At 39.5% G+C, this 18,799-nt stretch overlaps 1 protein-coding gene across 3 annotated transcripts in view; it reads left to right on the forward strand.

Moving 5' to 3' along the window:
* The window catches only part of camk1b (calcium/calmodulin-dependent protein kinase Ib), a 94,089-nt gene that overhangs the window by 11,977 nt on the left and 63,313 nt on the right, over nt 1-18,799 (forward strand). For all 3 annotated transcript variants that reach the window (XM_057844969.1, XM_057844968.1, XM_057844966.1), the window contains one exon: nt 10,760-10,873. In XM_057844969.1, the coding sequence (XP_057700952.1) occupies nt 10,788-10,873 (86 nt within the window). In that variant the 5' untranslated portion in view covers nt 10,760-10,787. The remainder of the gene's footprint in view (nt 1-10,759; nt 10,874-18,799) is intronic.

Here is an 18,799-nt window from a genome sequence, read left to right on the forward strand (position 1 = left end):
CAAGCAGAATAAATGAAGATATTTCTACCAAATCATTTCAAATTGCAATCATTTTCTGGGAGAAATTTAGCATTATTTGACAGAATTGCAAGGGTGCCAATACTTTTGGACAGTATTGTATCTCTAAGCCACACCCCCAAATCAGAAAACTCTGATACTGACCGTAAAGTTTTATTGGAATTTATTATGTGGTCGTGACTTAAAGCAACACTTGGTAACTCTTCAGTTTTAGTCGATTTTAGCGACGCTGGTGGACAAAAGCGGTAGTGTTTTGCCTTAAGGAAGACTGCATTTTCCATGAGGACCAGCGCACACCCGCACAGTGTCGAAAAATCATGATGGTTGCCAGCAGATGGATTACTCAACATTTCTAATGATGTGAACGAAAATTCGGCGCCGAAAACTTTTGACTGAAAGTCACTAAATTGCATTTTCAGTTTTCGGTTATAAAGCCGAAAGTTTACCACCGAAAAGTGTGAAGAACCTTAGTCCTCTTGCGAGACGTCATCAAACCACAACAAGCTAACACTACTGGCTCACAGCTAGGCATGTACCGGTATGATATTCTGACGGTATAATAACCTTAAGCCAAAATTTCACTGTTTCATGGTATCATGGCATAGCAATTAAAGCTACGATCTACGTAAGACAAAAGAGAAAAAAATGAGTTTAAATGTCTAATGTCTGATATGTAATTTTAGTAGACCATAATAAATTTGCATGACAAAAGTCTGCTAGCTTAAACGCTACAAAATGCTAACTTTTTTTTTTCACAACACACATTCCCACAAAAAAAAAAAAATCTCAATATGCTTTAAAACTAAATTACAAATGCAAGAACAAACATATTAGCTCAAACAATAACTTAAAGCCTTATGCCAGAGGGCTGTGTATCCTCCCAAACAGATCAAACTAAATGCAACACTTTAAAAACAAACCTTACCGATGCCACTCTAATTGAATAATCGAATCAGCAATATTAAATTTGAATCTTTTTTCTAATCGAATTACTCGAGTTAATCGATTAATCGTTGCAGCACTATAATTATACGTTAAGTCATCATAGCATCTTGCTATTTTAAGCTAGCTTTGTAAATGTCCTTTATTACCGTAATTAGAGCTGAAACGAATACTCGAGCAACTCGAGTAACTCGAGTTTAAAAACTGATCCGAGTAATTTTATTCACCTCGAGTATTCGTTTATTTTGACAGCTCTAAGCATCACGTTTTGCTCCGACTACTTTTAATGCGGGACAACGCGCTGATGTTACGTGCGTAGAGGACGAAGCAAAAAAACGACAACAACAAAACTTACTGCAGCAGACAGCCGCTACAGACGACGCTGACGTTGCTAAATACTTGCCCGCACGATGCTAGTTGGTAGCGTCTGATGCGTCTCATAGAGATCACATGTATGTTGAACTAGATGCGAAATGACAGACTCGGGCGCGTCTGGGCAGCGTTAGTAAACCGCCGCCATCTTAAAGCAGTACAGCGCTAAGCGCTAATAAAGAGCGCTAAGCGCTAATAAATAAGATTAACGTTACTGTCACAAGCTCACGTCACGTTAGCCCTGCGGAGGGCTAGGTTTCTATTAATTATGACCACTGTCGATGCGTGGCTAAGATGTCTTACATACAGGCTTTAACATTACATAGCGTTGTGGAGTGATGATGAAAATAAAAACTCAATAATGCTAACTGTCAATTTTAGCTCAGTCGTCATTGCTGGATAAAAAACCAAGTAGCACTGGTCCCTAATGTGCTCCAATACAGCCTGTATCATACATTAATTTTGAACACTGCAAAAACTCAAAATCCTATCAGGACTTACAGTTTAGACTAACTTAAAACTTAACTAGAACTTAAAAATGGCTTGACACAAATAGAAATTCAATTGAAACACGTGGGGAAAAAATCCTAACTTTTAAGTGATGTGTTTTATCAAGCGTAACGGCATTTTTAGGTAAGATATATATATAATTTTTTTTTTTTTTTTAATAAGATCTAAAAGTTTTTTGAGTGAAAGCAGTGAATTAGTCTTTTTTTTTATTCCAGTTACATCTGAGATGCAATTGTTAGCTGTTTTCAACAATATACATCGAAAATAAAGCCATTGATTGACTGAAAATGGTTCAAGATTAGATGAAATGTCTTTTCTCATGTATATCTATAATTGCTCTTCACCTAAAAATATATTTGTTTTACCCGATTACTTGATTAATCGCTAGAATTTTCAGTCGATTACTCGATTACTAAAATATTCGATAGCTGCAGCCCTAACCGTAATGCATAGCTGTCATGAGAATCACCATCTAGTCCTTATCAAAAAAGATATTATAGTTCATATTTTTCATTGTAAAATAACGCTAAAAAAGAGTTGAACAGAATTCAATGTTCATTTACGGAAAAGCCCCCTGTAGGATATCAGCTCCTCTTTTTCTGGGTTTCCTGTCTGTCAGTGGAGCCCGAAAAGTTATGCGCAAAAAAATGTAAGCAGACTTGCTTTTTTTTTTCTTCAGCAGCTTCATCGTAAATGCAGAAGTGGAGTATAAAAAGGGGAATCCAAATTGCATCATCAGTTTTTCTTTCTCGTAAGACACACTGCAGTACTGTATTTTCCAGACTATAAGTTGCACTTTTTGCATAGTTTTCTACTCAAGTGCGAGTTAGATGTTTTTTCCTCAACTCAGCCTGTTATGTTATGTCTGTGAGGCTATAGTTATCCAAAAAACTGTTTATATATTATGTTGACAGAGGCCTACTTAGCCTATTGTTTTCCATTTTACTATTAATTAACCAATAAACTCTGAGCGTTTTTGTGAAATTTGGGGTTGAGTTTTCTGTGAGTATTTCTAAGCTAAAAAAAGACCAAAAAAACAGTTCAAACATGCCTTACTGCACATCTTTTTATTCCTAAATCATCAAAGGATGATGTCATGAACTTTTTCCCCAATTTTTTTTTTTTACATTTTGAAAGTGTCATAATCAGCTGAAGTCACACACATTGCTTGATTACTGATAAACTATCAATCTCCGTAAGGTTTTGACAACTGATCATAAATGTTGAACATCTTAGCTTTAATTTGACATATTGCACATTAGGGGTGTGACAAAAGTTCAAAATGGGGATATATCGTAACCAGATTTTTTCTGGTGCGTACCAGATGGTTTGCAGTGTGCACCACGTACTATCTGGTGCGCACCAGATAGTTTTTCGTTTGTACCACCTACTATGTGGTGTGCACTAGATAATTCTAGTGCCAGGTAGTTTCTCATTCGTACCACATACTATCTGGTGTGCACCAAATAGTTTATGGTGCGCACCACACACACGATCAGGTGTGCACCAGATTGTTTATAGTTTGCACCACACACTATCTGGTGCGCACCGGATTGTTTCTCGTTCGTGCCACTTACAATGTGGTGTGCACCAGATAGTTTGTAGAACGCACCACACACTATCTGGTGCACACCAAATTGTTTCTGGTGCATACCACACACTATCTGGTGCGCACCAGATAGTTTCTAGTACACACCACACACTATCTGGTGCGCACCAAACTGTTTCTTGTGTGCACCTGATTGTTTCTGGTACGCACCAGATAGTATGTGGTGCGCACTAGAAACTATCTGGTGTGCACCAGATAGTTTCCAGTGCGCACCACAGTTTCTCATTCATTCCACATACTATCTGGTGTGCACCAGATCATTTCTAGTGCTCACTACATATGATCTGGTGCGCACCAGATAGTTTCTAGTGAGTACCACACACTATCTGGTGTGCACCAGATAGTTTCCAGTGAGTACCACACACTATCTGGTGTGCACCAGATAGTTTCTCAATCGTACCACATACTATCTGGTGTGCACCAGATAGTTTCTAGTACACACCACACACTATCTGGTGCGCACCAAATTGTTTCTGGTGCATACCACACACTATCTGGTGCGCACCAGATAGTTTCTAGTACACACCACACACTATCTGGTGCGCACCAAACTGTTTCTTGTGTGCACCATATTGTTTGTGGTACGCACCAGATAGTATGTGGTGCGCACTAGAAACTATCTGGTGTGCACCAGATAGTTTCCAGTGCGCACCACAGTTTCTCATTCATTCCACATACTATCTGGTGTGCACCAGATCATTTCTAGTGCGTTTGTAGAACGCACCACACACTATCTGGATCACACCAAATTGTTTCTGGTGCATACCACACACTATCTGGTGCGCACCAAATTGTTTCTGGTGCATACCACACACTATCTGGTGCGCACCAAATTGTTTCTGCTGCATACCACACACTATCTGGTGCGCACCAAATTGTTTCTGGTGCATACCACACACTGTCTGGTGCGCACCAAATAGTTTCTCGTTCGTACCACATACTATCTCGTGTGCACCAGATAGTTTCTAGTACACACCACACTATCTGGTGCGCACCAAATTGTTTCTGCTTTGCACCAGATTGTTTCTGGCACGCACTAGATAGTATGCGGTGCACACTAGAAACTATCTGGTGTGCACCAGATAGTTTCCAGTGCGCACCACGTAGTTTATCGTTTGCACCACATACTATCTGGTGTGCACCAGATCATTTCTAGTGCGCACCACATACTGTTTGGTGTGCACCAGATACTATCGGGAGCGCACCAGATAGTGTGTGGTGCGCACTAGCACTATAAGCTATCTGGTGCGCACCAGATTTTTTCTGGTGGGCACCACAAATTATTCAGTGTGGACCAGATGGCTTAAATTAATTTTATTTCTGTCGTTGTTCCTTTAGGGGCTCCATAAGTGTTGCCCAAATTAGCAGCGTAAAAGTAGCATTTTTTCTTCACAAGTCTAAAAAGTATAACGTGGCACAACTACTCTTAGAAATACAATTTCCTCAAAAAATGACTCAAGTAAACGTAACGGAGTAATTGTAACGCGTTACTACCCGATTCTGCTGATTGCACCTTCCATCAATCAAGACAAATGCGTCTGTCCACTGACGTGACCATATGATTTGCATCTCAGCTGTTGTGAAACACCAAAGCTATTTGGACTCTCAAATACCGTTGCAGTTCTCTTCGGGTTTCTATGACAACACATATGAAGCAAGCGAGAGGGCCACGTGAAGTATACCCTATATGTTCTATTAGTGTCCACTGTCAGATATTAGAAATACATGCGCGAATCACTCATTTGCACACATTTCTTACTCTGAGCTCATTGGAGATGATTTACCGGTCTATTTTATGGTCTGTAACAAAGTGAATGTTACATCATCTTATATGGTCTAACAGGGAAGTAGTTGCAGGCGGCAGGAACAGAGAAGGCGTGTGGCACTGATATGAACCGGGCTATTTTAGTCGGCCGAGTCTTGTGTTGGAGATTCTGCGGGTTTAGATGATGATGTCTGTGACAGCTAAGGTGCTCTGAGATCGCTCTAACTCTGCGAGTATGATGGGGACAAACGGCTGATTTATACGATTCCAAACAAAAACGAGATCTACGCACATTACCCTTGTGTAAAGTGAAGTTGACTTTAGCGCCAAGCGTTTTCCGCAAAGACGACTAGCCGATTTCTAGCTTTTTGACTCTATGACCCATAGCAAAAAGTATGGAATTACAGGTCTCGGACAAGCACTCACTCAGACATTTTATCATGTAGAACAAACTCGGATAAAAAGTAGGGCTGTCAAATTTTTAATCGAGTTAATTACAGCTTAAAAATTAATTAATCGCAATTCAAACCATCTCTAAAATATGCCAAATTTTTCTGTAAATTATTGTTGGAATGGAAAGATAAGACACAAGACGGATATATACATACAACATACTGTACATAAGTGCTGTATTTGTTTATAATAACAATAAATCCACAAATGGCATTATTAGCATTCTTTCTGTTTAAGTGATCCACGGATCGTAGGACTTGTAGTTCATAAAAGATCAATGTTATAGTTACAAGTTATAGTAATTTTATATTAAAATCCCTCTTCATATTTTCATTTTAATAAAATTCGTACAATTTTCAATCAAAAGTAGAGTTAATATAATAATAATAAGAATAAAAATAACAATAAGAATTGAGTGACCAAACTCTGAGTAATGCCAGTTCACTTTGCATTGTTGTTTAGCTGTGTGAGAATAGGGCCTCTTTACTACAGACTGAAGTGCTTTTCTTTTTGTGAACATTATTTTTTTGAGAGATAGCAATATTATTTTTGTTGTGCTTTCACTAAATGATACTTCTGTTTGTTGTGAAGGAGTTGCAGAAGCTTATGCCAATAAACGGCGCAGCTCAAAGAACGCCTGTGTCCACTCGCCTTTATAACAGATATATCTACGTGCATATCTTACCCAAAATACAACAAGAGACACATAATTGCCACTAAAAGAAAGCAAACTTACCGAAATATGTGTGGAGCACAAAGCAACAGCATAAACGTCTCGCAACTACTAATTCTCCCACTATTAGAAGGAATAACATTAGTATGGAACGGCGCTGCGCTGCCCCCAAGCGGCCGGTGGCATTCTCTTCACTCTTAATGTCCATAAACGGCGTCATTGAAATCTGTTTGAGGCAATGCGAGAGCGGCTCATTCAGTGCATGCGTTAATTGCGTCAAATATTTTAACGTGATTAATTTGAAAAATTAATTAACGCACGTTAACGCGATAATTTTGACAGCCCTAATAAAAAGCAATAAATAGTTCAAAAGTGCAACTCTTTAGCATTCAGAAACACTGAAGGAAACGAATAAAAAACATTGTAGTGGTCAGTAAATGTTACTTTTGTAGAGCAAGTGCAAGGAAATACTGTATATATGGAATCATGAGAAACAAACAAAGAAATAACAATCAAAACACATCTCTAGAATTTAGTAGCACCACCTCTGGCTTTTATGACAGCTTGCGATCTCTGAGGCACGGACTTGATGAGTATTCTTCATCAATTTGGTGCCAAATCTCTTGGATTGCAGTTGCCATATCATCCTTTCATGTCGGAGCCATTTTTTTTCAATTTCCACCATAGGTTTTCAGTAGGGTTGAGATCTGGGCTATTTGCAGGCCATGACATTGACTGGATGAGTCTTTCTCCAAGGAATGCTTTAACAGTTTTAGCTCTGTGGCATGATGCATTGTCGTCTTGGGAAAAAGACAAACATATTTTCAGTTGAAGGGATAAGAAAGCTGTCTAAAATTTCAATGTCAACTTGTGCATTTATTGAAGATTTAACCACAGCCATCTCCTTTGCCTGACGTGCAGCCCCATATCATCAAGGACTGAGGGATTTTGACGTCTTCTTCAGGCAGTCATCTTTGTAAATCTCACTGGAACGGCACCAAACAAAAGTTCCAGCATCATCACCTTGTCCAATGCAGATTCGTGACTCTTGACAACTTTTTGCTTGGGGTTGTACTTGCAAGGCTAACACAATATCGTGTGTTATGACTAGGTGTGTGGCAATATATCGAAAAGGTGATATATCGCGATACTTTTGTAGCGCAAAAGGTTATCGATATGTTCCTGAATCGATATATTGTTTTATAAGGGGTCAATAAAGGAACCAACAGGTTGCTAGCAAAATCTTCCATTAGAGTAGGGTCTAAGTTAGCGCACTGGCTAACATTGACAACGCTAGACATCCGATTAATTTTGACTCATTTGACTCGCATGCATTATTTTGTGATCGGGACATCTCTAATATTTACACTTCATGATGCCTCAGCAGAAAGTGGTATTATTCCATATACGCAAACTGGGCTAATGCTATGCTAACGCTACGAGTTACATTTAGAGTGGAAGGATCACTCAGTAAACACTTAAAAGGATAAGGCAACATTGCAGTTCTCTCATGCTAGATAAAAATAAAATCTTAAAATATTTACAAGCCTGAAGCTTCCTGTAGCAGCCTGCTTTCAAGCTGCTGCAGGGTCCTTCTGGGGTCCTACTGTCAGTCAGCAGCAGCTACAGTTGCCCATACAGATGCCGGATGAAAAATGCTTTTTTTTATCAGTTTATTTATTTACTTTTTTGTTAATCGGCCGATGTTGGGAAAAAAAATCCATATATCAGCCGGCCGATATAGCATCTAATTTAATTTGCGATTTTTGATTAGCATGTTGGCATAAAAAAATACTATTTCCCTCACTTATCGGTAGGTCCTTAAAATCAGGTGACTTGGATTCGGACTTGCATGCATAAATATGCGATCGGGACATCCTCAATATGTACACTCCATGATGGTACACCAGGAAGTGGTGCTATATCATATACAAAAACTGGACTAATGCTACGCCAATGCTATGAGTCACATTTAGAGTACAAGGATCACTCAGTAAATACCTTAAAAGGCTAAAGAAACATTGCTTCTCTCTCATGCAAGATAGAAATAAAATCTTACAGTATTTACAAACCAGGCAAGCCTGAAGCTTCCTATAGCAGCCTGCCTTCAGCTGCTGCAGGGTCCTTCCGGAATCCTACCGTCAGTCAGCGGCGGCCACAGTTGCCCACACAGATGCCTGATGAAAATCCTTCTTTATCAGTTTATTTTTTAGTTAATCGGCCGATTATCATATCAGATCATAATACGGCCCGATATATCGGCTGGCATCGACCCCTAGTTTTAATAGTTACTAGTTTTAATATATCTATTTTATTATGTACAGTTGTGGTCAAACGTTTACATACACTTGTGAAGAAAATAATGTCATGGCTCTCTTGAGTTTCCAGTTATTTCTACAACTCTGATTTTTCTCTGATAGAGTGATTGGAACAGATACTTCTTTGTCACAAAAAAAACATTCATGAAGTTTGGTTCTTTTATGACTTTATTATGGGTGAACAGAAAAAAGTGATCAAATCTGCTGGGTCAAAAATATCCATACAGCAGCGCTAATATTTGGTAACAATTTTCACTTCAATTAGGCGCTTTTGGTAGCCATCCACAAGCTTCTGGCAAGCTTCTGGTTGAATCTTTGACCACTCCTCTTGACAGAATTGGTGCAGTTCATTTAAATTTGATGGCTTTCTGACATGGACTTGTTTCTTCAGCGTTGTCCACAAGTTCTCAATGGGGTTTAAGTCAGGACTTTGGGAAGGCCATTCGAAAACCTTCATTCTAGCCTGATTTAGCCATTCCATTACCACTTTTGATGTGTGTTTGGGGTCATTGTCCTGTTGGAACACCCAACTGCGCCCAAGACCCAATCTTCGGGCTGATGACGTTAGGTTATCTTGAAGAATTTGAAGGTAATCCTCCTTCTTCATTATCCCATTTACTCTCTGTAAAGCACCAGTTCCATTGGCAGCAAAACAGCCCCACAGCATAATACTACCACCACCGTGCTTGACGGTAGGCATGGTGTACTTGGGGTCTCCTCCAAACATATTGCTGGGCATTGTGGCCAAACAGCTCGATTTTTTTTTCGTCTGACCTCAGAAATTTCCTCCAGAAGGTCTTATCTTTGTCCATGTGATCAGCAGCAAACTTCAGTCGTGCCTTAAGGTGCCGCTTTTGGAGCAAGGGCTTCCTTCTTACACGGCAGCCTCTCAGTCCATGGAGATGCAAAACACGCTTGACTGTGGACACTGACACCTGTGTTCCAGCAGCTTATAATTCTTGGCAGATCTGCTTTTTGGTGATTCTCGGTTGAATCTTCACCCTCCTGACCAATTTTCTCTCAGCAGCAGGTGATAGCTTGCGTTTTCTTCCTGATCGTGGCAGTGACAAAACAGTGCCATGCACTTTATACTTACAAGCAATTGTTTGCACTGTTGCTCTTGGGACCTGCAGCTGCTTTGAAATGGCTCCAAGTGACTTTCCTGACTTGTTCAAGTCAATGAGTCGCTTTTTCAGATCCATGTATGTGTATTTTTGACCCAGCAGATTTGATCACTTTTTCTGTTAACCCATAATAAAGTCATAAAAGAACCAAACTTCATGAATGTTTTTTGTGACAAAGAAGTATCTGTTCCAATCACTCTATTGGAGAAAAATCAGAGTTGTAGAAATAACTGGAAACTCAAGAGAGCCATGACATTATGTTCTTCACAAGTGTATGTAAACTTTTGACCACAACTGTAGCTACTCAAACAATAGAAGCAGGCATGTCTGCGATTATTGATTAGCATGTTAGCAAAAAATACCATTTCTCTTTAGTATCGGTAGGTCCTTAAAATCAGGTGACTTGGATTTAAACTCGCATGCATAAATATGTGATCAGGACATCCCTAATACTTCATGATGGCACAGCAGGAAGTGGTGTTTTCCCATATACACAAACTGGGTTAATGCAAACGCAGCACAACAAGCCCCAAAAAATCAAACTATTGACAGAACAACAGCATAATGGAAAATGTTTCTATCTGGAGGCAAAGTGGGAAGAGTATTTCTGGGTTAGGATACGGTATACGTGACGCCAATCAGGCATTAAATCTACGTAGTCTGACTTTAGTTCACTAATATAGCTTACCTGTGCAGGTTCAGCCGTCACCATTATCATTGGTAGTCTCCTTGGTTACCTTGCCGATTGCATAACTTTAGCCACAGTTCTTGGTAGTGCTCAGTCGCCCTATTTAATTGGCTAAAGTTATCTGACCGCATCGATTTCATGGGACTGAAATGATGTCACATGAAGGATATCATGAGTCGCTAACCTCAAAAAACGATACGTTTTTTGGAATACATTTTGATTGGATGACCCTCAGACGTGAACTGTTTGGGTTTCTAATCCTGATCCTCTTTTTCTTCTTTATCTAGTATTGTTTCTGACCATTACAACAAGAAGATGCCGCTGGGTGACGACTGCCTTTCCTGGAAGAGAAAGACATCGGATGTGAAAGAACAATATGACTTCAAAGATATCCTCGGAACGTAAGTGTCATTATGAATTGACTAACAGGCTGTTTGTCTATTCAGACGCTCAAAAGATTTTCTGTTGTTGCTGTTGTTGTTCTTTTTTTTTTTTTTGTTAGTGGAGAGTGAAAAAAAATTTGTGTCCTATCTAGTGCTGCAGCTATCGAATATTTTAGTAATCGAGTAATCGACTGAAAATTCTATCGATTAATCTAATAATCGGATAAAACATATATATTTTTTTTAGGTAAAGAGCAATTATAAATATACTAGGGCTGTCAAACGATTAAAATTTTTAATCGAGTTAATTACAGCTTAAAAATTAATTAATCGTAATTAATCGCAATTCAAACCATCTCTAAAATATGCCATATTTTTCTGTAAATTATTGTTGGAATGGAAAGATAAGACACAAGACGGATATATACATACAACATACTGTACATAAGTGCTGTATTTGTTTATTATAACAATGAATCCACAAATGGCATTATTAACATTCTTTCTGTTTAAGTGATCCACGGATAGTAAGACTTGTAGTTCATAAAAGATAAATGTTATAGTTACAAGTTATAGTAATTTTATATTAAAACCCCTCTTCATATTTTCGTTTTTTATAAAATTTGTACAATTTTCAATCAAAAGTAGAGTTAATATAATAATAAGAATAAAAATAACAATAATAAGAATTGAGTGAGCAAACTCTGAGTAATGCCAGTTCACTTTGCATTGTTGTTTAGCTGTGTGAGAATAGGGCCTCATTACTACAGACTGAAGTGCTTTTCTTTTTGTGAACATTATTTTTTTGAGAGATAGCAATATTATTTTTGTTGCGCTTTCACTAAATGATACTTCTGTTTGTTGTGAAGGAGTTGCAGAAGCTTATGCCAATAAACGGCGCAGCTCAAAGAACGCCTGTGTCCACTCGCCTTTATAACAGATATATCTACGTGCATATCTTACCCAAAATACAACAAGAGACACATAATTGCCACTAAAAGAAAGCAAACTTACCGAAATATGTGTGGAGCACAAAGCAACAGCATAAACGTCTCGCAACTACTAATTCTCCCACTATTAGAAGGAATAACATTAGTATGGAACGGCGCTGCGCTGCCCCCAAGCGGCCGGTGGCATTCTCTTCACTCTTAATGTCCATAAACGGCGTCATTGAAATCTGTTTGAGGCAATGCGAGAGCGGCTCATTCAGTGCATGCATTAATTGCGTCAAATATTTTAACGTGATTAATTAAGAAAATTAATTAACGCCCGTTAACGCGATAATTTTGACAGCCCTAAAATATACATGAGAAAACAAGACATTTCACCTAATATTGTACCATTTTCAGTCAATCAATGTCTTTATTTTCGATGTACATTGTTGAAAACAGCCAACAATTGCATCTGATGTGACCAGAAAAAAACCCAAAAAAATTCACTGCTTCACTCAAAAAAAAAAAAATCTTATTTCTTACCTAAAATTGTCATTACGCTTGATAACAAACAACACTTAAAAGTTAGGTGTTTTTCCCTTGTGTTTCAATTGAATTTCCATTTGTGTCAAGCTATTTTTAAGTTCTAGTTAAGTTTTAAGTTAGTCTAAACTGTAAGTCCTGATAGGATTTTGAGTTTTTGCAGTGTTCAAAATTAATGTATTGTAACATATCAAGGCAAGGCAAGGCAAGGCAAATCTATTTATATAGCAGAATTCAACACAAGGCAATTCAAAGTGCTTAACACCACATGAAGATCATAAAAATCACATTTAAATCAATACAACGTAAAAACCAAGACAAAAGATCGCATTTAATCACAAATAGAATAAAAATAAATAAATAAAAATAAAACAAAAATAAAACAAAAACTACTACTACTAATAATAATTGAAATCAGCAATGGAGATAAGCACAAGAGGAATAGAAAGCAAGTAGATTGAAATATATAGCCAGTTATGGATATGCAGTGCTAAACAAAAGCGTTTTTAGCCCTGATTTAAAAGAGCTAACAGTCTGAGCATACTTCAGACGTTCAGGTAACTTGTTCCAGAGGTGAGGAGCATAATAACTAAATGCTGCCTCACTCTGCTTGGTTCTTGTTCTTGGAACATGCAGAAGACCGGTTCCAGACGACCTTAGGGGTCTAGATGTCTCATAGGAATCTAACAAGTCAAGCATGTCCAAGGCCATTAAGTGTTTTGTAGACGAGCAGTAGTATTTTATAGTCTATCCTTTGACTCACTGGAAGCCAGTGTAGCGATTTCAAAACTGGTGTAATGTGGTCCAGCTCCCTTGTATTTGTGAGGAGTCTGGCTGCAGCATTCTGTACTAGCTGCAGCTTCCTGACTGATTTTTTATCAAGACCTGTAAATATACCATTGCAATAGTCCAATCTGCTGAAAATGAATGCATGCATAAGTTTTTCCATGTCTTGTTGAGTCAGAAGCCCCTTAATTCTGGTTATATTTTTTAGGTGGTAATAAGCAGATTTAGTGACGGACTTTAGATGGCTATCCAATTTTAGGTCTGAGTCAATAATTACGCCAAGGTTTCTGACTTGATTTGTAGCTGTAAGTGACATTGTGCTAAGTTGCCTGCTTATCTTTGACCTTTCCTTTTTTGGCCCAAAAATGATCACCTCTGTCTTCTCCACATTTAATTGGAGAAAATTCTGGCACATCCATTCATTGATTTGATGAATGCCTTTACTCAGGGAGACTAAGGGACTATAATCATGTGGGGACACAGAAATGTACAGTTGTGTGTCATCTGCATAGGCGTGATAGGAGATGTCATACTGTTCCATTATCTGAGCTAACGGAAGCATATAGATGTTAAATAAGAGTGGTCCAAGAATTGACCCTTGAGGGACTCCTCCACACGGGAATTTGGTTCGTTCTGACTGATAGTTTCCGATTGACACAAAGAAATCCCTATCATGTAAATAGGATGTGAACCACTGAAGAATAGTGTCAGTAAGCCCTACCCACTGTTCCAATCTGATGAGGAGTATGTTGTGATCAACCGTGTCGAATGCGGCGCCGAGATCCAATAGTAACAGAACAGATGATTTGCCTGCATCGGTATTCCGACGAATATCATTTAGGACTTTGATAAGCACGGTCTCGGTGCTGTGTTGTGGCCGAAATCCAGACTGAAATGAGTTAAAAAGATTGTTTTGCATCATAAAAGTCTGGATCTGTTCGAACACAACCCTTTCGATAATTTTCCCCAGGAATGTCAGATTTGATGTTGGCCTGTAATCACTAATGGTTGAGGCATCCAGATTAGGTTTTTTTAGGAGAGGTTTTATTACTGCAATATCAGGTTATAATATGGCGCGGATATATTCACATGCGTTCCTGAATGCACCACTTGATGTGCGGGGGTGAGGGAGGTGCGGGAGAGCGGGAGACGTGCCTTCCTGTTGTTATTGTCGTTCTGGCAGGTGCGTGTGCGTCGTGTTGGTTGTTCTACAAGTTCCTAAAAAAATGAATAATTGCAACCTAACGAAGCGGGTGCCTCTTTGTCAACGTTACAGTGTGATGTCTGCTGTATTGGAGCAGATTAGGGACCAGTGCTACTTGGTGTTTTATCCAGCAATGACTACAGAGCTAAAATTGACAGTTAGCATTAGAGATGTCCCGATCGATTGGCGTCCCGATCGATCGGGTCCGATCACGTCATTTTCAAAGTATCAGAATCGGCAAAAAAATATCGGACATGCCTTTTTTTAATATATATATATATATATATTTTTTAAATTAAATTGTTTTCTAATTGTATTTAACGTTACAACGAAGATATATCAATTGGTAGCACTACGCACAGTCATGGTTCCACTTCCCATCATGCATTTGGGTTGAATGGCTGCAGTATCATTTACTGAAAGCTCAACAAATACACTAGATGGCAATATTTAGTCACAATATACAAAGTCACAAGTCTTTCTATCCGTGGATCCCTCTCACAGAAAGAATGTTAATAATGTAAATGCCATCTTGAGGATTTATTGTCATAATAAACAAATACAGTACTTACAGTATGTACTGTATGTTGAATGTGTATATTCGTCCAAGTTTTATTATTTTTTTCTTAATGCATTGCCAAAATGTATATGATCAGGAAAAATTATCGGCAATGATTGGAATTGAATCGGGAGCAAAAAAAAAAAGCAATCGGATCGGGAAATATCGGGATCGGCAGATACTCAAACTAAAACGATCGGATCGGGAGCAAAAAAACATGATCGGAACAACCCTACTTAGCATTATTAAGTTTTTATTTTACACCCTCATCACTCTACAGTGCTATGTTTTCACAGATTAAATAAAGCCTGTATATCGTTAGTGGTCATAATTAATAGAAACCTAGCCCTCCGCGGGGCTAACGCTACGTGAGCGAGTGACAGTAACGTTAATCTTATTCATTAGCGCTGAGAAGTTTACTGCTTTCAGATGGCAGCCGTTTGCTAACGCCGCTGACTCTGTCATTTCGCATCTAGTTCAACATACATGTGATATCTATGAGACGCATCAGACCTTACCTGCTACTGCTACCACTGTAGCTTCATGCGGGCTAGTTTTTAGCAATGTCGGCGTAGTTTGTAGCGGCTGCCGGCTGCAGTAAGGTTTTTTTTTTAATTATTGCTTCTTCCTCTACGCACGTGACATCAGCGTCTTGTCCCGCTTTAAAAGTAGTCCGGTCAAAATGTGATGCTTACGGCTAGCAAAATTAAACGATTCCTTGAGGTGAATAAAATTACTCGGATTAGTTTTTAAACTCGAGTTACTCGATTCGCTCGAGTATTCGTTTCAGCTCTAGTCCTATCATTCATGTTGGCTGAATTCTGAGGTTAGCTAGCTATGTTAGCGTTGTAGTGCATATTTAGTCAATGACATGTACACATACTGTAAGACTACATTTGATCAATTATTTTGTGACATTTTAGACATCATTTTTATACACTCACCACCACTTTATTAGGTACACCATGCTAGTAACAGGTTGGACCCCCTTTTGCCTTCACAACTGCCTCAATTCTTTGTGGCATAGATTCAACAAGGTGCTGGAAGCATTCCTCAGAGAGTTTGGTCCATATTGACATGATGGCATCACACAGATTTGTCGGCTGCACATCCATGATGCGAATCTCCCGTTCCACCACATCCCAAAGATGCTCTATTGGATTGAGATCTGGTGACTGTGAAGGCCACTTGAGTACAGTGAACTCATTGTCATGTTCAAGAAACCAGTCTGAGACTTTATGACATGGCACATTATCCTGCTGAAAGTAGCCATCAGAAGTTGGGTACATTGTGGTCTCATAAAGGGATGGACATGGTCAGCAACAATACTCAGGTAAGCTGTGGCGTTCCAACGATGCTCAATTGGTACCAAGGGGCCCAAAGAGTGCCAAGAAAATATTCCCCACACCATTACACCACCACCACCAGCCTGAACCGTTGATACAAGGCAGGATGGATCCATGCTTTCATGTTGTTGACGCTACCATCCGAATATCGCAGCAGAAATCAAGATTCATCAGACCAGGCAACGTTTTTCCAATCTTCTATTGTCCAATTTCGATGAGCTTGCGCAAATTGTAGCCTCAGTTTCCTGTTCTTAGCTGAAAGGAGTGGCACCCGGCATGGTCTTCTGCCGCTGTAGCCCATCTGCCTCAAAGTTCGACGTACTGTGCATTCAGAGATGCTCTTCTGCCTACCTCGGTTGTAACGGGTGGTTATTTGAGTCACCGTTGCCTTTCTATCAGCTCGAACCAGTCTGGCCATTCTCCTCTGACCTCTGGCATCAACAAGGCATTTCCGCCCACAGAACTGCCACTCACTGGATATTTTTTCTTTTTCGGACCATTCTCTGTAAACCCTAGAGCAGGGGTGTCCAAACTTTTTGCAATGGGGGCCAGATTTTGTGTGGTAAAAATGTGGGGGGCCGACCTAGGCTGACGTCCTTTACGTAGAACTATATATTTAAGCAAATTTTAGCAAGCCATTCTGTATGTCACATTTGCTTTGTTGAAATTAATTCATTTAAAAAAATAATAATCTCGCAATTTCGACTCTCGAGCGCTTGCGAAATACTGACTCAGTGAAATTAAACTAGCTTCAAGTTGCTTTAATTTCTTGCCGCGTATCTTCCTATTAATCTTGTCGCACATTTCAGCATGTCTAGTTTGGTAATATCGCCTCACATTGAACTCTTTAAAAACAGCAACTGTCTCTTTGCAAATGAGCACACACAGTTTTTGCGATTTTTTATTTTAGTGAAGAAATAGTCTGATTTCTACCTATCCTTGAAGCGTTGACCGTCGCAGTCAACTTTCTTTTTTTTGTTGATTATATTTTAGAAAAATTGGAAGTAAAGGTCACACGGGGTAATGTAGCTTAGAGTGCTGCTGCCTTTTAGTGGGTAAATGAGGAGCAGCATTTAATGTGTAAGCTACTTCATATTCTGGTAGCAGTACTGCTGACCAATTTATTAAGTCTGTGTGCAGGTCAGACTTTATTGATTTTATGACAGAGGCTGGGGGCCAGATAAAATTTGACCACGGGCCGCATTTGGCCCCCGGGCCGGACTTTGGACATGTCTGATGTAAACGGTCCCTTAGTGTAGAAATAGTCCAATTTCCACCTATCCTTGAAGCGTCGGCCGTCGCAGTCAACTTTTTGTTGTTGTTGATTGTCGCCATTTTAGAAAACTGGGAGTAAAGGGTCACACAAGGTAATGTTGCTTAGAGTGCTGCTGCCTTTTAGTGGGTAAATGAGGAGCAGTATTTAGTGTGTAAACTACTTCATATGCTGGTAGCAGTACTGCTGACCAATTTATTAAGTCTGTGTGTGGGCTAGACGTTATTGATTATATGACAGAGGCTGGGGGCCGGATGAAATTTGACCACGGGCCGCATTTGGCCCCCGGGCCGGACTTTGGACATGCCTGCCCTAGAGATGGTTGTGCGTGAAAATCCCAGTAGATCAGCAGTTTCTGAAATACTCAGACCAGCCAACTGGCATCTGGCACCAACAACCATGCCACGTTCAAAGTCACTCAAATCACCTTTCTTCCCCATACTGATGCTCGGTTTGAACTGCAGGAGATTGTCTTAAACCATGTCTAAATGCCTAAATGCACTGAGTTGCCGCCATGCGATTGGCTGATTAGAAATTAAGTGTTAACGAGCAGTTGGACAGGTGTACCTAATAAAATGGCCGGTGAGTGTATATATTTGCGTCTGATGGGGGGCCAACTTCACAGAGGTTCAAGATTGCGTTAAACGTCTGTCTCAACTACTGCTCATATCAAATAATCCTGGACTAACAGGGATGTGGTTATGTGGAATAGATGAAAATTTGCTTCAGCAAACACCTTAAATAAACATCCTGGCATGTGACAATCAGCAAGCATGTGAAGGAACACCAAACAAGCCCCAAATCAAATAGCTTTTCCAACTAAGCCTGCAACTGAGCTGGGCTGGAAGGAAACCACCATCATTTGGAAAAGTCAACTGAGTTATCCTCTAACCCTGTGAGACATTCAAACAGGACATAGCCGGAAGATCTAAATGACTTGCTACCTTTTTGAAGTATATCTCCGCTCACATGGATGCAGTACTGCATTATCAGTCAGGTACTGACAGAGATGATGACTAGGCCTGACCTAATGACATGCAGTGGCTGATTCCAAACAACAAGCACAGGCACACAATGTCCTCGGAAAGTTAAGAGGTTTAATAGAGACTGTAATGCCCCAAGAAAAGCAAACTAGGCAAATAAGGCACACACACGCGTGCACACGCACTGCCGGCATCTCTCGGCTGTAATCCAAGGCCAAATGCTTCTCTCACACTGCGGTGTTTAACCTTGTGGTAAATGATGTCATGTACTGTTAAGTGCTAAAATGAGAGTGATTAGGAAATTATTGAGATAAATGT

This window comes from Corythoichthys intestinalis, chromosome 9 (assembly GCF_030265065.1).
Source record: "Corythoichthys intestinalis isolate RoL2023-P3 chromosome 9, ASM3026506v1, whole genome shotgun sequence".
NCBI classification, from domain to species: Eukaryota; Metazoa; Chordata; class Actinopteri; order Syngnathiformes; family Syngnathidae; genus Corythoichthys; species Corythoichthys intestinalis.